Below are 21,578 nucleotides of genomic sequence, written 5' to 3' on the forward strand. Positions count from 1 at the left end.
CCCTGCTTATTTCAGCAAGACAATGCTGTTACAACAGTGTGGTTTTCGTGAAAAAAGAGTGTGGGTACTTTCTTGTTCCGCCTGCAGTCCAGACCTGTCTCCCATCGAAAATGTCTGCCGCATTATGAAGCATAAAATACAACAGCGGAGACCCCGGACTGTTGAACGACTGAAGCTCTACATAAAACAAGAATGGGAAAGAATTCCACTTTCAAAGTTTCAACAATTAGTTTCCTCAGTTCCCAAACGCTGCGATGAGGTGGCGACTTGTACAGGGTGTACACCGCCTTCCGCCCAATTGTAGCTGAGATAGGTACCAGCGCCCCTGCCACCCCAAAGGGAATAAGCGGTAGAAAGTGGATGGATGGATGGATTTCCCAAACGTTTATTGAGTGTTGGTAAAAGAAAAGGTGATGTAACACAGTGGTGAACATGCCCTTTCCCAACTACTTTGGCACGTGTTGCAGCCATAAAATTCAAAGTTAATTATTATTTGCAAAAAAAAAAAAAATTTACGAGTTTGAACATTAAATATCTTTTCTTTGTAGTGCATTAATTTGAATATGGTTTGAAAAGGATTTGCAAATCATTGTATTCCGTTTATATTTACATCTAACACAATTTCCCAACTCATATGGAAACAGGGTTTGTAAATAAAGTTCCAGTGAGTATAACTTTTCTGTGATAAATATTAAGAAAGTTATAGACTTTTAGAACACATAGAAGTGTGCTAATTTAATGTTCAACTTCTTCCACTAAAAGTCAATGGGGCTCAAGATTTTTTGTTCAAAATATCGTAACTTTCCTAATATTTCCCCCACTTTAAAATGGTTGGCATCATTGGAACGCTTGCTAAACAAAGAAACATAAAAAAGAGGTTTCACGTTAACAATGTATTTTTAATTGATTTAGTTCATTAAATTAGCGTTGGAAGTGATTAAGAAAAATTGGGTAAACATGGCTGCTCGGACTTGACTTGTGAGTCAGAGTGCAAATCGTTTAATTTAAAAAAATAAATGTATAACCTGTATTATAGGAATTCTAATGAACATGTAACTCACTGTAGATTGTTTGCGAAGGAGTTTTGTCGAGTGTTAACTTACAAAATCTGGGCAGAGCTTTGTTGCGCAAGTACTTGTCCAATCTGAAAATGTCGATATTCTGGATAAATTAGGATACTGCATGTGTTCTACGTCATGAGTATTGGTGTACAGTGGTGATGAAAACAACGCGAACGCAGTCGAACTCAGAAAAAATCTACTCATTATAGCGTGATCAAGCGCAAAATGATCTGAATGACCACTGCGGAGATCCAGCCAGCGGAAAATACACACATACCTACAGTATGTTGTTGATACTTTTACTTAAAAATCTTTTTAAGATCATTGAATTATTTGATTTAAGCCTTTTAGACATTTTTTTCAAAATCAATCTGTTTTGTAAAAAATAAATAAATTCACAAACACAAATGTGCAAGATGATGTAAAAACTTTAAGAAAATATTACAATATTCCATTTAATTACATTCAATTGAACGCAGTTGAGATAGGCTCCAGCACCACCCGCAAACGGTAGAAAATGGATGGATGGATAGATGTTTGGGCAGAATAAACTAAATAGAACAAACTAAATATTGATCTGATTTCTCTTATTTAAAATCTTTTGGCATTCCTCTCCTTATTGTCCAATAACTTATTCCCCGAGTTTTATGAACATTGAATGAATATATCAAGATACAGTATTTGAAAAACACAACACAACACACACAGATATTGTATTTCTGAAAATACACATAAAAAGTACTCCTAATCCAATAATGATACAACCCTTGATGTCCATTCTATCCAGATGGATCATGTGTTATTGTAATTGAAGTATAAAAAAATATTGTTCTTTCCCCAGTGATATATAATAACAGCAGCTGTTCTCAATGCAGATATGCCAGCCTTTATTTCTGTGCTGGTCTAGAAGAACAAGATAATGAGCTGCTGAGCCTGGAAGTTCTACACAGATATGTCGAGCTGCTGGATAAATACTTTGGCAACGTAAGTCATGTTTCTTTTATAAACGTTTGTATATTTGTTTGCCACCACATGTAATAAAGTAACGTATTTTCTGGACTATAAGGTACACGTAAAATCCTTTATAAGTGTGCCTTATAACCCAGTGCGTTTAATGTACAGAATAATTCTGGTTTTGCTTACCGACCTCGGAGCAATTTTTTTTGGTACATGGTGTAATGATTAGTGTGACCAGTAGATGGCAGTCAAACATAAGAGATACGTGTAGACTGCAATATGATGGCAATATGACTCAAGTAAACAAGACTAACATTTTATATGTTCCATTAAAAATATAGAACATTACACATACACAGGGCGATCAAAAATCCATCAAAATGTTTTAGTACGACTTTGGTAAGCTATAAAGCCGCACCGCTTGATGGATTGTCGGTGCATTAATCATACAAGTGTTATTATGGTGTGTGTACAAGGTAAGACCAATTATCTGCATTATGATGCAAAAGCAACTTTTCTTACCTTCTGGTACCTGCTGATCTGTATTTGGGATCTGCATAAATCCAAAAAAATTGCGCGGTCCGCCTTTGTAGTCTGTGAGGACACCATAGTAGATAAGCTTCTTCTTTTTCTCTATCTTCTTGTTATGTGGCATTCATACTCCACTGTTGCCATTTCTAATATAAATTAGTGTAAAGTTCTTATTTATATCGGTCAGTAAACTCGTCATGTACTGTAAGCGCTAAAACATACCGGTGTAGTGAGTTCACATTATTCATCCAAGGAACTTTAGTTATTAGAGTTCCGGTCGGACATTTTTTTCACGGGACACATTTCCAGCTTTGTTGTTTCCGGATGAGGAGATGCTGCTAAATTATTGATTTAAGTAAAGTCTGAATCTCATTACAACAGTTATATCCATCTTTTGACACTTCTTCCACTCCCGTCCTTGCACGCTACACGACTACAACAAAGATGACGGTGAGCCACGTAAATAAGACCACACACCAAACGGCGCATCCGGAAGCGACTGTCAGAAAGAGGCTTGAAGATGATCTGTAAAACATAATCTATGCAAGATTTTGACCAAAGAACCACCATTACATGTTATGTAGACCACAATGAAATGTTTTCTATTTAGAAAAAAATAATATTAGTATGACTCCTTTAATGCGGCCTATAATCCGGTGTGCCTTACTTATATATAAATAAATAAATAAATGATAAATGGGTTGTACTTGTATAGCGCTTTTCTACCTTCAAGGTACTCAAAGCGCTTTGACACTACTTCCACATTTACCCATTCATACACACATTCACACACTGATGGAGGGAGCTGCCATGCAAGGCGCTAACCAGCACCCATCAGGAGCAAGGGTTAAGTGTCTTGCTCAGGACACAACGGACGTGACGAGGTTGGTACTAAGTGGGGATTGAACCAGGGACCCTCAGGTTGCGCACGGCCACTCTGCGCCAGACCATTCATCGGCAATGCGCCCTATAATCCGGTGCGCTCTATGGGCTGGGAAATACGGTAAATAGTAGGACAAACGCTGCAAAAAACAACAAAATACACCTTTGAGTCAGGATGTCAGTAACATTCACCGTCTGAGTTTGTCATCCTGCGTCAGCCAAGAAGTCAAATCCGATGCTCCACAATTTTCTGTTCACTCTTGTCAACAGTTCAATCTTGAAGGAAGTCTAATGAATTCTGGTTACATGTGCTCATTTCATCTTTGCATTGTATTTGCAAGGTACTGTGCTGTGCTTCGCATATGAGATCGGTAGGTTGTGAGTTCAAACCCCGGCCGAGTCATACCAAAGACTATACAAAATAGGACACATTACCTCCCTGTTTGGCACTCAGCATTAAGGGTTGGAATTGGGGGTTAAATCACCAAAAAGGACTCCCGGGCGCGACCACCGCTGCTGCTCACTGCTCCCTTCACCTCCCAGGGGGGGATCAAGGGTGATGGGTCTAATTTTGCCACACCTCATGTGTGTGTGACAATCATTGGTACTTTAACTTTAACTTAATAATGTGTCCTCCCTGTAAGCATCACAGTGAACCTAGCAGAGGGCTTTGATCAAGGGCGACTAAAAGGCTTTGGCCCTCATGTAACAAGCTTTTTGTACAAACAAAAACCTTCTGTATGCCCTTAATCACGGTAATGTTGAGATTTATTAATACTAACGTTGTTGTCGAGCCAACTCCACAACTGCCATACGTACATTTCTACAAGCTGTAGAAACTTAAGCAACACACCGACGTGATGCTGGGTAACAGTTCACAAAAAAAAGTGCCAACTTTTACTGCTCAGACTGATTGATGTGGCCATCAGAGACGTATAAACAATTACCCCCGAACCAGGGGAGTCGCCAGACATATTTCACTGGGGCACGTGCCCCACTGTTGATCTGCAGTGCCCCAGTAAAAATTTCCATCCATCCATTTTCTACCGCTTATTCCCTTTTTGGGGTCACGGGGGGCGCTGGCGCCTATCTCAGCTACAATCGGGCGGAAGGCGGGGTACACCCTGGACAAGTCGCCATCTTATCGCAGGGCCAACACAGATAGACAGACAACATTCACCCTCACATTCACACACTAGGGCCAATTTTAGTGCTGCCAATCAACCTATAAATTCCACCAATAAAAAAAACGCTTCAGAGTTTTAAGTCTACATAACATAGACAACAGCGCACATACTACTTAGTATGGTAATTGATTGCTACTGTATTCACTCCGAGTAACAATGAGCACATGGCTACTTAATATGGTAATTTATTCACGTGTGGATCGAGACTTCGGTTGAGAGAGAGAGAGAAAGAGAGCGAGAGAGAGAGAGAGAGAGCGAGAGCGAGAGGATGAGAATCACTGCGTGAGGTAGGTAACATTAGCCAACAACAATTTGTTAATTACATTATTTTGATTTTGATTTGACTCAAACTGTAACTCCTAGATGGATTTAAGAAAGTTATTCGCCCGGAGCAGAAAAGAAGCAGCAAGGAATGAGAGATGTAAGTGAAGTCCTAGCTAGCTAGGCAACATCATTGTCTTAAGTTGATGCTATGTTAGCTAACCTTATTCCTTGTATCAAGACAAACATATTCATTTGCTGTACGAGCTGTCGGGGGAATTTCCAATGAACATGAAACATAATGTTGGTTATTGTCTGCTGGTTCTGCATCAATGATGATTTGGAGTAAGCATGTGTGAGTTGAGTGCTTCTCAAATGGTTTATCTTCAGGAAGTAAAACATTTTTCCATATCATCAAGTCGTGAGCCAAATGTATTTTCTTAGTTTATTTCGAACATGACATACATACAACATTATACATCAGTTAATTTCATCATTTCGCAATACACAATACATAATGTCCGAAAAGGAGTAGGAAGAAGCAAAGCTTATTTAATCCTACCCCTTTTTCACTTCAGAGCGCCCACAATATATACATTCATTCACTGACCTTCTTTACAGCAAAATATCAAAATGACATCTGTGAGTGAGTAACACAGCAGTTTTCTAACATGTACTTAATTATTTCAATCATTATTAACATACTAAAATGAAGAATATCTTATTTTCAATAAGTTTGAAAGTGTTTCTCATACTTCTTCTTTGTACTTTGTAAGCAGTATTAATTTGAACATCCTCTTAAACTGGGTCATATCAGTACAATGTTTAACTTCTTTACTTAATCCATTCCATAATTTAATTCCACATACTGATATGCTAAAAGTTTTAAGTGTTGTACGGGCATACAAATGTTTTCAGGTAGATTTTCCTCTAAGGTTTTATTTCTCCTCTTTAGTTGAGAAAAATTGCTGTACATTCTTTGCTAGCAGGTTATAATTTACTTTGTACATCAATTTAGCTGTTTGCAATTTTATCAAGTCATCGAGCTTTAATATTTTTGACTCAATAAATAAAGGGTTTGTATGTTCTCTATATCCAACATTGTGTATTATTCTAATCGATCTTTTTTGTAACACAGTTAATGAATGTAGCGCACATTTGTAGTTGTTTCCCCATATTTCTGCACAAACACTCAGGTATGGTAACACTAGCGAGCAGTAAAGAATATAAAGTGATTTTTGGCCCAGGACGTATTTTGCTTTATTCATTATTGAAATATTTTTTGCCACCTTATGTTGTTCGTTTTGTATATGAGATTTCCAGTTAATTTTATCAGTTATTTTACCCTTTCGATATCTATTCCATCTATTTGTATTCGTGTCTGATAATCTTTTCTACTGTTACCAAATAGCATTATTTTAGTTTTACTGAGATTCAAGGATAGCCTGTTTTTATCAAACCATTTTTTTAATTTATTCATTTCTTCCGTTATTATTTGTATTATCTTCTGTGTGTTCTCTCCTGAACAGAAAGCAGTTGTGTTGTCTGCAAATAAAATTAACTTCAAGTTTTTTGTAACTTTGCAAATATCGTTTATATAAAGATTGAACAATGTTGGTCCCAGTATTTTTAAATCATTCAAGTTTATTTCACAGAAAAATAGCACAGTAGACTTGTCGTGTTAATCGGTGTGACTTTGACTAAAATAATCTTGTTTTGTCACCAGAAAAATGGCTACAGTTATAGCATCTGGTTTTGTTTCCAGAAAAAATAGTAACATTTCTGTATTTGTTTTCAGAAAGATGGCTGAAAATATTGTGTTTTTTTGCCCCATTTAGATGAAAAAATATATATATATTTCCATGTCTCTCCTGAGTCCTCCTCCAACTTGTTAGTCGGTTTGCCTTTTGCTAAAATACTCACTAATAGTCACTAGAAAAATGGCAATAAATATCTGGTTTTGTTGCCACAATTTTATTTTTTTCTCCCTAAACTTTTTTTTTTTTTCATGCACACATCTGACTGTGACTCACTGAAAGTGACACACAATCCACTTTTATGTCACGACCCAGCAGTTGGGAACCACTGGTCAACTGTATAACAGTTACTGTAATATTTCCATGTCTGTCCAGAGTGATTGACCACTTTGCAAAAATGAAAAGGAGACGTTACAGTTTACTTCTCAGAAAATGATTCCCTGAACAGACACACAACAGTTGTTTATTTATTCTACTACTGTGGCTTTATTGTTTTGTGTATATTTTATAGTTTTGTGTATCTGAAATAGGATTCGCCACATTGCCATAAATGGAAATTAAAAAATATAAAAGAACCCAGAGATGTAGGGGTGCTTTATTTTTTGTGTTACTTTTGTAGATGTTAAATTTGCAGATGATTACTGCAATATATATTTCAAAAAGATTCATTGCTCTTCGTTTTTGCTTTTACCAGTAGTAGTTCAGAAGTCTGGAGTAAAAAAGTGCACAAGTAGGTCAAATGCATTAGTTAATTTCAGGTGGTTAATCAAAGATCCATACAACATTATCTGATATGATTTCATTGTTTAAAGCACTATTTATGTATTTTTTATGATAAATAAGTGCTAAAAATGTTTTTGCTTGCGCGCTTTGCACGCTCGCATGAATTATTTGTGACCCAGGTGTGCCCCAGTACAGTATTAGGTCTAGTGACGCCCCTGCCCCGAACCCTAAGCCAGTGTTTTTCAACCACTGTGCCGCGGCACACTAGTTGTGCTGTGCCGTGGGAGATTATGTAGTTTCACCTATTTTGGGTTAAAAATATTTTTTTGCAAACCAGTAATTATAATCCGCAAATAATGTGCTGTTGTTGAGCGTCGGTGCTGTCTAGAGCTCGGCAGTGTAACCGTGTTATTATTTTCTATATCAGTAGGTGGCAGCCGTTAACTAATTGCTTTGTAGATTTCGGGAACAGGTCGTGTGAGACGACGATGGTTTGTTGTGATCACAATATGCAGGTGACAGTGGGAGGCAATCTGAAGGTAAAAAAGGTATCTAATGCCTAACCCAAAAATAAATTAAAGGTGGTGACCCTAAGAAAAGGCATTGAAGCTTAGGGGTGGCTATGCGGAACACAATTAAAACTGAACTGGCTACAAAGTAAACAAAACCGGAATGCTGGACGACAGCAAAGACTTACATCGGTACATCCGTACATGACATGACAATCAATGTCCAGACAAAAAAAAGATACCGATAACTTAAATGTTCTTGATTGCTAAAAAAAAACCCAAGTGCGAAGAATATCGCTCAAAGGAAGACATGTAACTGCAACAGGAAAATACCAAGAAAGCTGAAAAAGCTAACAAAATAGGAGTGCAAGACATGAACTAAAACACTGCACACATGAAAACTCCAAATAAGTCAGGGGGTGATGTTGCAGGTGGTGACAGTACACCTACTTTGAGACAAGAGCTATAGTGATGCATGCTTGGTTATGCTTTAAATTCATATCCAACAATTGCGACAACAACTTTTTACTGTCTGCTGAATTAAATTTTTTTATGATTTCTGCTGGTGGTGTGCCTCCAGATTTTTTCAAAGAAAAAAATGCGCCTTGGCTCAAAAAAGGTTGAAAAACACTGCCCTAAGCCACCGAATCTCTCCGTTGGGATTTTTCAATGCATTGTGAGGGCTGGGTAGCAATTGTTGCTGGACAAAGGTTTTATTTACAAACATACTTGGCAGTACTCAACCAGCGTTATTGTGAGATACAGCAATTAACTGGATTATAATGGAACATACAAAAGAAAAAATATCAAAGGATTGTATTGAAACAAACTGGACTCTGTTCCAAAGGTGCGCTACCTCGGAAAAATAAATCAGATCGATTGATTGATTGAAACTTTTATTAGTAGTATATAGTATATAGTAGTATATATCGGTGGAATTGATTCTTATTGGCATGTCCAATAGATGAGATATGAGCAAACATTGTCCTGTATCTCTGTTGTCATCGGAATCTGTGTTTTATACAGGCCAAATCATTTTGGAATGCCAAGTCGGTAAAGACTCACGGACAAACCAATTTTGTGTTTGCTCAAAACCTCGAAATTTTACATCAGAAAGAGAAGACTGTCGTCCTTTCAGAGGTTAGTCAACAGGACTTGTCACTGTGTGTTGTCGCCTGGAGGAATTGGTTTCATATTAAATGTTTTTCAAGTCTGAAATACACTGTGCATTAATGTGGGAAAATATTTGAAATCTTGATCTATGAATATGGGTATTGCTTTTCATCCCCAAATACTGTACGTTGTTCGTAACCGGCAGTTGGCTTATTTTAGCTTAGCCAACGCTAACATATTACTAAATGCTATGTGTGCAACATAATAAAACAGGCTTTGATTTAAACTAACCAATATGGAAATGCCGTGAAGACAACAGGTTGTACCAGGTGATGGCATTAAAAGTGATCTTTGATCATCTCACAGATGCTATTCATCGTCTCTTCATTAGCTAACAAACCCGACTTCCTTGGCTTTGCTTCTGGAAATAACACACATTTGACCAAATCATTTTTTTTTATCCTGTCCAGCTATGTGAATCATGTTGTTGATGTAGATGCCCATATTGGCAGTACACATTTACTTTATAAAAGAAAAGAGTGGGATACTTCTCTTGTTGCTTTATTTGTAATTGACTTTATTAAATGTATTTATATTATTATTTGGTGCAGTCGTGAAAAGAAAGAGAGAAAAAAAGATAACGGAGGGGGAAATTGCGGGGACAAGAGGGGGATAAGACAGAGACACAACAACAGCAAACACAACAATAACAAAAACAACAACAATATCAGCAAATAGGATATGTACAAACATGATGGAAAAAGTGGTAGCAAAGAAGCAGTTAGTAAAATGAACAATAATACAGAAATAACAATGAGCGTTACAATATTAAAAATGAATAATAACAATAAATACCTCTGTTATCAACAATACAATTGTTTCAAATGCAACAATACATATATATAATGATAACTTGAAATGCAAAAGAAAGCAGATAAATGGAGGGGAAGAAAGCCAACAATATTAACCTTGTAAATTGTTATAGTAACAATAGTTTTTGCTTTGTCAGTGTGCCCTGTGATACCCAGTTTCCCCTAAGGCAACAACATTAATATATGTTTGTTGAAACGTGATTTGCATGAGTGAATGTATGTATATGTGCAGTATGTGTATATGTATGTTTGTACAGTGAATCATTTTCTTCACCTGAAGCGATCATGACAACCATTGTGTCAGTTATTGATGTTGCGCGTTCGGCCCATGTTTTGAACTCATTAAAGAAAAGAACACAACTTTAGGACGGAGTATTGAATTCAGCCATGTAAATAAGCTATTTAGACGCCAGCAAGAAGCACAAAGCATTGCCTTCCCACGTTACACTTTCGAGCCCTATTGACATTGTAGTTGAAGTTTTTATGCTTTTAGCCCCAAGCAGCAATGTCCAGAGACCATTTTCAGCCCGTACCTTGTTTTTTAAATGTCCCTCAGCTTATTCAAAAAATAACATCCATTATTAATGAGATATATTAACTTTTTTTCCCTTTTTTTTTGTAAGTGTAGGTGTGATGTATGGTGTTGCTGCATGCCTCGGGCTTTGGATGCCTTTCCCTCTCTAAGATAAAATATATTATTAACATTTATTTAAAAAAACCCAACAACAGTGAAGTTGGCACGTTGTGTGAATCGTAAATAAAAACAGAATGCAATGATTTGTAAATCATTTTCAACTTATATTTAATTAAAGAAAATGCAAAGACAATATATTTTAATGTTTGAAATATGGAAATGTTTGAAATGAGAAACTTAATTTTTTTTGCAAAAAATCATTAACTTAGAACCTAATGGCAGCAAATGTCTCAAAAAAGTTGATACAGGGGAATTTTTACCACTGTGTTACATGGCCTTTCCTTTTAACAACACTAAATGTTTGGGAACTGAGGAAACCAATTTTTGAAGGTTTTCAGGTGGAATTTTTTTCTCATTCTTGCTTGATGTACAGCTTAAAGTCCTACCGAAATGAGATTTTCTTATTTAAACAGGGATAGCAGGTCCATTCTATGTGTCATACTTGATCATTTCGCGATATTGCCATATTTTTGCTGAAAGGATTTAGTAGAGAACATCGACGATAAAGCTTGCAACTTTCGTTCGCTAATAAAAAAAGCCCTGCCTTTACCGGAAGTAGCAGACGATGACGTCACATGGTGTGAGGGCTCCTCACATATTCACATTGTTTAAAATATGAGCCTCCAGCATCAAGAGCTATTCGGACCGAGAAAGCGACAATTTCCCTATTAATTTGAGCGAGGATGAAAGATTTGTGGATGAGGATATTGATAGTGAAGGACTACAACAAAAAATAAAAATAAAGTAAAAAAAAAAGGTGATTGCATTGGGAGCGATTCAGATGTTATTAGACACATTTACTAGGATAATTCTGGGAAATCCCTTATCATTCTATTGTGTTGCTAGTGTTTTAGTGAGTTAAATAGTACCTGATAGTCGGAGGAGTGTTTCCACGGGTGTGTTGACGCCAGCCTCTGTGGGAAATCACGGCAGCTGCATGGACGGCGCAAGCTCCGCTGATATCCGGTAAGAAGCGACTTTTTACAACAATTTTTTCACCGAAAACTGCCGGTTGACATGTAGTCGGGAACCATGTTAACTTGACCGCTCTGATCCATAGTAAAGCTTCACCTCCGGGAATTTTAAACAAGGAAACACCGTGAGTTTGTGTGGCTAAAGGCTAAAGCTTCCCAACCCCATCTTTCTACTTTGACTTCTCCATTATTAATTGAACAAATTGCAAAAGATTCAGCAACACAGATGTCCAAAATACTGTGTAATTGTGCGATGAAAAGAGACGACTTTTAGCCGTAAGTGGAGCTGGCTAATATGTCCCCTCCAACCAATAACGTCTGAAAAACGCGTAATCATTATGCGTCATAATTCCGCGTCATAATTCCGTGACGTTTTCAACAGGAAACTCCGCGGGAAATTTAAAATTGTAATTTAGTAAACTAAAAAGGCCGTATTGGCATGTGTTGTAATGTTAATATTTCATCATTGATATATAAACTATCAGACTGCGTGGTCGGTAGTAGTGGGTTTCAGTAGGCCTTTAAGTGATTCAACAGTCCGGGATCTCCTTTGTGGTATTTTAGGCTTCATATTGCACCACACATTTTCAATGGGAGACCGGTCTGGACTACAGGCAGGCCAGTCTAGTACCTGCACTCTTTTACTATGAAGACAAGCTGTTGTAACACGTGGCTTGGCATTGTCTTGCTGAAATAAGCAGGGGCGTCCATGACAACGTTGATTGGATGGCAACATATGTTGCTCCAAAACCTGTATGTACCTTTCAGCACTAATGATGCCTTCACAGATGTGTAAGTTACCCATGCCTTGGGCACTAATACACCCCAATACAGATGCTGGCTTTTGAACTTTGCGCCTATAACAGTCCGGATGGTTCTTTTCCTCTTTGGTCCGGAGGACACGACATCCACATTTTCCAAAAACTATTTGAAATGTGGACTCGTCAAACCACAATGATGTCGGTTTTTGATGCAAAACCGCCTGAGGGATCAAAGGTCACGGGCATTCAATGATGGTTTTCAGCCTTGCTCCTTACGTGCAGTGATTTCTCCAGATTCTCTGAACCTTTTGATGATATTACAGACCGTAGATGGTGAAATCGCTCAGTTCCTTGCAATAGCTGGTTGAGAAATGTTGTTTTTAAATTTGCTCACACATTTGTTGACAAAGTGGTGACCCTCGCTCCATCCTTGTTTGTGAATGACTGAGCATTTCATGGAAGCTGCTTTATACCCAATCATGGCACCCACCTGTTCAATTAGCCTGTTCACCTGTGGTATGTTCCAAATAAGTGTTTGATGAGCATTCCTCAACTTTCTCAGTCTTTTTTGCCACTTGTACCTGCTTTTTCGAAACATGTTGCAGGCATCAAATTCCAAATTTTTGACAAAATGTTTGATGTTTCCCTCTTACACACATGTGAGAGGGATGTGTACTATGGCCATGAGTTGTTGTATTTTTCCCTTGGCCTCAGTCTGCACCCCCTCTCCAGGGCCCAGGCTAAGACCAATTATTTTATTTTATTTTAATCTTTTATTTTTTTCTCCCATTCCCCCCCACTTGTTTACCTGTATCTCACCTTTTTTGTAAGGAGAGCTGGAAGCCGGCAGACCCGTCAGCGATCCTGTTCTGTCTCCCTGTAACGTTTGTCTGATCTTGAATGGGATTGTGCTGAAAATTTTAATTTTCCTGAAGGAACTCTCCTGAAGGAATAAATAAACTACTATCTAATCTAATCTAAATGAGCTAATATTTGACAAAAAAAAACAAAGTTTTCCAGTTCCAACATTAAATATCTTGTCTTTGCGGTCTATTCAACTGAATATAAGTAAAAAAAATTGCAAATCATTGTATTCTGTTTTTATGAACGATTTACACAACGTTCCAACTTAAATGGTTTTGTGGTTTGTAATAAAAGTAAGAAATGAAATAAATAAATATACAATAATGATGTATGATATATTTTATTAGTTAATACATTAAATTGTTTTGTAGCCCATAAAACAAAGATGTTTTGTTCAAAAGGTGTATTTACTGAAAGCCTTGAAGTCTTAAACTCAATTAACGTGGTGACTGTGGGAGGTACAGTAGAGTCAGGGAGAGGTTGGGCTGCCACAATATATTTCCCACAGAATCACGTTTTAACCACGTTGTGTGAGTACATGATTAATGCGATACTTTTTTAAAATTAGTCACATTAGTAAAAAAGGGTGGCGACTTCTCCAGGGTGTACACCGCCTTCCGCCCGAATGCAGCTGAGATAGGCTCCAGCACCCCCAGCAATCCCAATAGGGACAAGCGGTAGAAAATGGATGGATAGATAAAAAGGTTAATATTGACAGCCCAAATAAATACATTTATAGCCTGTGTATAATTGTTTTCCCTGTCAGGTATGTGAGCTGGACATTATTTTCAACTTTGAAAAGGCCTATTACATCCTGGACGAGTTCCTGATGGGAGGAGAAGTGTTAGAAACCTCCAGAGTGGCTGTGGGTGTCTCGCTGGAGGAGGCCGACGCGCTTCAGGAGGTGCAGTATGGTTTCACACTCCCTCAGAGAAGGAGGGTTTTTCACAGAAGTGACTCACCTTATCAGTGTAACTTCTTTGTGACAGCAGACAATGGAGGAATACATGAGCAGACCATCTTACTGAGGCCGAAGAAGAGGGAAGTCTCCCAGGACATGAATCAAAACGGGCCTCACGGTACCATCACCTATATTACTGATGTAAATCAGTGGTGCCCGCTTGAGTCGATGTCGACATACATGCTCGACCCGAATCGGCGACATACAAAGTGTTTGAAAAAAAAAAAGGTACTTACTGTTCAGTGTAAATTAAGCTTCAAAATAAAAGCATGCCAGTCAACCTGGATTGTACCACAGCAACTAACAAAAGGCACCAATTATTTTCTTTTTGGTATGTTGAAGGGTTGTTTGAAAGGATGGGCCACATGGTCAAAGCTAGTTCGCTTATGTCGATTTGAACAAGTTTCATTGTATTCACCCCAGATCGAGTCTTCAAGTGGGACACTTTACAATGTACACTTGTATATTGTAACGAGATGAGGCAATTCCTGAAGGAATTGCGTGTGAATGCTCCAATGCTGAAGTTGAACTGAAATCCAGGATTTTTTTAGAGTTGTTGAAGTGCAGCACACAATTCCCAAACAGGCCCAATATTTTGAATTTAGAACAGTTTGAATCAAATGAAAAATGTGGGAGTTGGGCCACTTTTTTTCCCCAGAATTATCCTAGTAATGTGTTTAAAAACATCGGAATATGTCCCAATGCTATCGCGTTTTTTTATTTTTTTTTCTAGTCCCTCGCTATCAATATCCTCAAACACGTATCTTTCATCCTCGCTCAAATTAATAGGGAAATTGTCGTTTTCTCGGTCCGAATAATTGTTTTTGTTGGAGGATCCCTTTAAAATCAATGTGAATATGTGAGGAGCCCCCACACTTGCGACGTCATCGTCTGCGACTTCCGGTAAAGGCGAGGCTTTTTCAGGAAGTACCAAAAGTGGCGAACTTTATCGTCGATTTTCTCTACTAAATCCTTTCAGCAAAAATATGGCAATATCACGAAATGATCAAGTATGACAGATAGAATGGACCTGCTATTCCCGTTTAAATAAGAACATTTCATTTCAGTAGGCCTTTAAAGTCATTAAAGAGGGATACTGACGATAGGTATTTGTTCCAAAGTTTTGGAGCCACAGCAGAAAATGCACATTACCTCTGGATTTTAAATGGGTTTTTGGGACAACAAGAAGAAAATTATCAGCTGACTTCAGAGACCTTGTGGGGGTGTACGTTCTTAAAAGGTCTGAAAAACAGCAAAAGCATGCCTTTGCCGGTAGAACCCAACACTCATAGAATTAAAACATGTTCAGCAACATGTTGATTTATTACATGTGCAGTAAAGTGTACATTATTTCTATAATCAGCATGCACTAACGAGCCAAGGAAACTATTTTGTATGTTTAAAGGGGAACATTATCACAATTTCAAAAGGGTTAAAAACAAAAAAAATCAGTTCCCAGTGGCTTGTTGTATTTTTTGAATTTTTTTTAAAAATTTTACCGGTCCCGGAATATCCCTAAATAAAGCTTTAAAGTGCCTTATTTTCGCTATCTTCGAAACCACTATTCATTTCCCTGTGACGTCATACAGGGCTGCCAATACAAACAACATGGCGGTTACCACAGCAAGATACAACGACATTAGCTCGGATTCAGACTCGGATTTCAGCAACTTAAGCGATTCAACAGATTACGCTAGTATTGAAACAGATGGTCGGAGTATGGAGGTAGATAGCGAAAATGAAATTGAAGAAGAAATTGAAGCTATTGAGCGAATAGCTATTGACGCTATTCGGCCATAGCGTGGGTGTACCTAATGAAGTGGCCCATAGCATGGCTGCCTTATTAGCATCGCCGGTAAAATGTGCGGACAAAACGATCAGGACTTTCGCATCTTGTGACACTGGAGCAACTTAAATCCGTCGATTGGTAAGTGTATGTTTCGCATTAAATGTGGGTATCTAGTTTCAAATGTACATACAGCTAGCGTAAATAGCATGTTAGCATCGATTAGCGTAGCATGTTAGCATCGATTAGCTGGCAGTCATGCCGTGACCAAATATGTTTGATTAGCACATAAGTCAACAACATCAACAAAACTCACCTTTGTGATTTCGTTAACTTAATCGTTGCAAATGCATCTGCAGGTTATCCATACATCCCTGTGCCGTGTCTGTCTTAGCATCGCCGGTCAAATATGAAGACACTCTGGTACAATCAATGGGGGTCTGGCGGCAGATTTCTTGCCAGTGGTGCAACTTGAATCCCTCCCTGTTAGTGTTGTTACACCCTCCGACAACACACCGACGAGGCCTGATGTCTCCAAGGTTCCAAAAAATAGTCGAAAAAACGGAAAATAACAGAGCTGAGACCCGGTGTTTGTAATGTGAAAATGAATATGGTGGGTGTGTTAACTCGGTGACGTCACGTTCTGACGTCATCGCTAAAAGACCGATAAACAGAAAGGCGTTTAATTTGCCAAAATTCACCCATTTAGAGTTCGGAAATCGGTTAAAAAAATACATGGTCGTTTTTCTGCAACATCAAGGTATATATTGACGCTTGCATAGGTTTGGTGATAATGTTCCCCTTTAAGGGAATTATAAAGGAGTAATCATGGATATCGTGATATGGTACATGTGTAATAAAGTGTGTATTGTCTTTAACATCAGTGCACACTACAAAGAGGACGCTACATTCCATCCATCCATCCATTTCCTACCGCTTATTCCCTTTGGGGTCGCGGGAGGTGCTGGAGCCTATCTCAGCTGCATTTGGGCGGAAGGCGGGTTACCTCCTGGACAAGCCGCCACCTCATCACAGAGCCAACACAGATAGACAGACAACATTCACACTCACATTCACACATTAGGGCCAATTTAGTGTTGCCAATCAACCTATCCCCAGGTGCATGTTTTTGGAGGTGGGAGGAAGCCGGAGTACCCGGAAGGAACCCACGCAGTCACGAGGAGAACATACAAACTCCACACAGAAAGATCCCGAGCCGGGGATTGAACTGAGGACTAATCAGGTCCTTCGTATTGTGAGGCACATGTACTAACCCTGTTCCACTGTGTTTTTATTTGTTTTATGTTGCTTGGTTGTTCTTTACAAAAATGGAAGCAAGACACTTAAGTTAACTTCATGATTCCTCGTTAAACAAGGACTAAAAACATAAAATAGTGTTGCACACTTTCTTATGACACAGAGCAAAAAGTCTTGCTTGTCAAAGTTGTCCCATCAGGTGGAGGTTCCACAGTGATCATATCCAAAACCGCTGACTGTCATTTGCGACAGCAGAAGTGTCGCAAAGCCCATTTTGATGTGTCTTTCTGATCAATGTAGAGTGAAAATAACAGCATGTTTACGTTCAAACATACAGTAAGTCATATTACAGTGTGTTTAAAGGCAGCAAGGCAGTGTTGATGAGCTTGGAAATGACAGCGCATACCCGTGATGTCATGACAAGTCTCCGTTTGTGCCATGTACACCCATACGCTAAGCGGAGAGTTTTGGAACTCTACACTTTGGCCAGTGTTTGCAAAAGTCTGCGTTTTCAAAGACAAAAGTATGCATCTGCGTGTGGCCAAGAGGCCTAACTGAGAAATACTGTAAGTCTGCGTTTATTAAGTATCTGTTTTCGTGTGGATATGGCTTTAGATTTGGTCAGTGTTTTCAGTGAATGATTCACGAAGTTGTATGCACTTTAGTGAGCTAATAAGTGAGGTGGGTTTGAATGTATGAGCTAAACGTTTTAGTGTAACTTGAAAAAGGGCTTATACTCAACGCTACCTAATTTCTGTAAAATTAATGTTGATTTATATGATGTATTTTGCAGTAAATATTCCACTGAAGCTCTCCCTGAGGAAACATCAATTTTGTGATTATTGCTCCTCATTTCAGGTATGTTGTTACTGCCTAACCCAGCTGTGTCAAAACTATTTCCACTGAGGGCTGCACACTGAAAAATGAAAGCATGCATGCAAGGGGCATTTTGATATTTTACATTTTCAAAACCATTGAAAGATACTATGGATGGATATTATATAGCATTAGAGCTCCCTTCAATTTTGGTGAAAGTTAAAGGTCCCAGGGACTCAAATGGGTCATTCATTAGTGTTAAAAATAAGCTATAATATTAGGTTTTTTTTTTTTTTTTACTTTTAACACTTAAATGTATATAGAGCAACTTTAGATCAATTCATTACCACAATGTTTTTGGTGCTAAAAGACAATATCTTTGCAATATTTAAAAAAAATGTAATATTTTATGTTAAGTAATTGGAGCCTTAAAGGCCTACTGAAACCCACTACAACCGACCACGCAGTTTGATAGTTTATATATCAATGATGAAATATTAACATTGCAACACATGCCAATATGGCGGGTTTAGTCTACTAATTACAATTTTACATTTCCCGCAGAGTTTCTTGTCAAAAACGTTGCATAATGATGACGCGTTACAGGGTACCTATTAGCGCAGCACTATTTGCGGCTAAAAGTCGTCTCTTTTCATGGCGCAATTACACAGTATTCTGGACATCTGTGTTGCTGAATCTTTTGCAATTTGTTCAATTAATATTGGAGAAGTCAAAGTAGAAAGATAGAGGTGGGAAGCTTTAGCCTTTAGCCACACAAACACACGGGGTTTCCTTGTTTAAAATTCCCAGAGGTGAAGCTTTACTATGGAACAGAGCGGTCAAGCGAACATGGATCCCGACCACTTGTCAACCGGCAGGTTTCGGTGAGAAAATTATGGTAAAAAGTTGCCTCTAACCGGAGATTAGCTGAGCTTGCGCCGTCCATGCAGCTGCCGTCGACTTTCCTCAGAGACTGGCGTCAAGCCACCTGTGGACACACCCCTCCGACTATCAGGTACTATTTAATCTCACTAAAACACTAGCAACACAATAGAAAGATAAGGGATTTCCCAGAATTATCCTAGTAAATGTGTCTAAAAACATCTGCATCCGTCCCAATGCAATCGCCTTTTTTTTTTTACTTGATTTTTTTTTTATTTGTTTATTTTTTCAAGTCTTTTGCTATCAATATCATCGTCCACGTATCTTTCATCCTCGCTCAAATTAATGGGGAAATTGTCATTTTCTCGGTCCGAATAGCTCTTGCTGTTGGAGGCTCCCATTAAAAACAATGTGAGGACGTGAGGAGCTCTCACCCTTGTGACGTCATTGTCTGCGACTTCCGGTAAAGGCAAGGCTTTTTTATCAGCACCAAAAGTTGCGAACTTTATCGTCGATGTTCTCTACTAAATCCTTTCAGCAAAAATATGGCAATATCGCGAAATGATCAAGTATGACACATAGAATGGACCTGCTATCCCCGTTTGAATGAGAAAATCTCATTTCAGTAGGCCTTTAAATAAGTCATTAATTCACAACAACTTTGCTTTTGATTAAATTTTATTTTTTGAACAATGACAGTATAAAAAACAGACGAAATGTCTCGGGGATCGAAAAGAACCCCACTCACAATATTTAAACATAATAAATCAATATATATTATTTTGACTTTAAACGCTTAAATCGCTACATCAACTTCAAATCCATCAGTTGATTTGAAGTCTTTTTTTAAACATTTTTTTTTCCGCAATGACAGCTTTGGCAGTGGGGTCCATATTGCAACATTTTGTTACAGTACAGCTGGATGCTCTTTTATTCAAATTATGTTTTTCTTGTAATAGTATTTTTAAAATGTGCCGCGGGTCATTGCTGCAGGTCACAAATGGGCCCCAGGCCACACTTTCTTCAGAGTTCCTCGAAAAGTAATCAAGAAGGATAGAAGAGATCAATATTTTACGAAAAAGAACGAGGAAATTGTCACAAACTCCAGTCCAAGGGAGCAGAGTCGAAGATCACGAGTTTGCAATGATCACTTTGTTAAACGTTTGTTTGATATACATTTTAACCTTTTGTAATTCCCATTTAGTTTTTGTGTTATTTGTATTTTTTAAAACATTTTTGCTACGAGTGTTTTGTAAAGCACCAACTCGGCAAGTCTTAATGAAAGAAATCCAATGTGAGCAAAACTTAAAAGTTAATATTTTACTAAAGGCAGCAATCATAAATGAAGCTTTCAGAACATGCAGAATGTTGACATCCATGGTTATGTTTTGATAGGGACGGAAAAAAAACATGCATACTTGTAAACGGCGCTTGCAACAACAACAAAGGCAACACACATGGCAGTAGACGCGAAGTTAAATCATGAAATGCAACCTTACACGAGCAACAACGATGAAGGATTTAACTGAGAGAGTCTTGATACCAATGTCCTTGACCCAGTCACAAACAAAAAAGTTGTAGACCTCCATGTTTTTCCAAGTTTTTATTTGTTTTGTCGTGTAGAATGACGTCTACATCAACGGATAATCCTTGATATGACTTGACAAATCTTTTTTTGATAAAGTATAGGGATCTACTCCATTACATAGATTTTTTGCTCGTATCTGCATTTTGGAGAGAGATTGAGGCCCCCTGCGTACTCGGTGCGCAATGCTTGCCATCTTGGCTTCGTTGACCACCACAGTTTTTCCACTTCCAGTAAGCTTCCAGTAAGAAGTCACGTGTCGGAATACAAGCAATATGTTAAGTAGTCTTTAAATGTATGAACCTGAAGTTTCTTGGTGTAACTTTTAAAAGGATGTATTCTCCTCAAAGCTACCTTCTTACTTTCTGTAAAACGGTGTTTCCCATTCTTTGTTGAAGCCGCGAGGACCGCCCAAAAATATCTGGGGCTCATCTGTGAGCCATATGGGCCGCGGCGATACTCAGTTGCAATTCACTTTTCCACCACTTGTGGCAGTAATGACAATATAAAACAAACGGAAGAAGTTAACTTAAATCCTCTTCATCCCGGTTGGGACAGAAGGCCACAGTACATTCTCTCCATTTTTTCTTGGCTGTGGACTGTGCTTGGTTCCATATCAGATCCATTGTAGCAAGCTCCGCCTCCACAGTTGTGCGCCAAGTGGTATTTGGTTTTCGCGGCTTTCTTTTTCCGGTTGCTGTCTATCTCAAGGCTAGCAAACAGAAGAACTCATTAGATGTGTCTCAATTCAGCGGCTGCATCCTTGGCAATGCACATTTGTGGAGTGCTGATGTCAACACAGTGCGCAAAGGCTGTCCCAATCCAAAAAAGCTCTAGCTGTCAATCAAATGTGTCTTTTTCTCACATCAGCAACAATTGTGTACACGTCGCACCCTTTCAAATCCCAAAATCCGTTGCGCACTGAACTCTGAAAATCATTTTCATCATGACAGTGCTATCTATGCACAGTGGAAAGAGCGACTTTAAATTGTACGTATAGCTTTGTTTATTTATTTAAAACAGCTAATAGCAGACATATCAAGCTGGGGTGACAGTAGTGATATACATTTGTGTTAAAATACGAGACCACGACTATCGTAATGTTGAGCGACCTCCTTGCTTTTTGTCCCCCTGTTTACCCCGAG

General features: G+C 38.4%; 1 protein-coding gene across 2 annotated transcripts in view; it reads left to right on the plus strand.

Annotated features, from left to right (window-relative positions):
- ap1s3a (adaptor related protein complex 1 subunit sigma 3a) overlaps window positions 1–14,404 on the plus strand; it is a 23,531-nt gene extending 9,127 nt beyond the window's left edge. The window contains exons 3-5 of one of the 2 annotated variants that reach the window (XM_061919470.1): window positions 1,937–2,045; window positions 13,913–14,050; window positions 14,136–14,404. In XM_061919470.1, the coding sequence (XP_061775454.1) occupies window positions 1,937–2,045; window positions 13,913–14,050; window positions 14,136–14,174 (286 nt within the window). In that variant the 3' untranslated portion in view covers window positions 14,175–14,404. The remainder of the gene's footprint in view (window positions 1–1,936; window positions 2,046–13,912; window positions 14,051–14,135) is intronic. The other variant, XM_061919471.1, reaches the window with a different exon arrangement.
- Window positions 14,405–21,578: the final 7,174 nt, after the last annotated feature.

Source organism: Nerophis ophidion, linkage group LG13 (genome assembly GCF_033978795.1).
Source record: "Nerophis ophidion isolate RoL-2023_Sa linkage group LG13, RoL_Noph_v1.0, whole genome shotgun sequence".
Taxonomy (NCBI): Eukaryota; Metazoa; Chordata; class Actinopteri; order Syngnathiformes; family Syngnathidae; genus Nerophis; species Nerophis ophidion.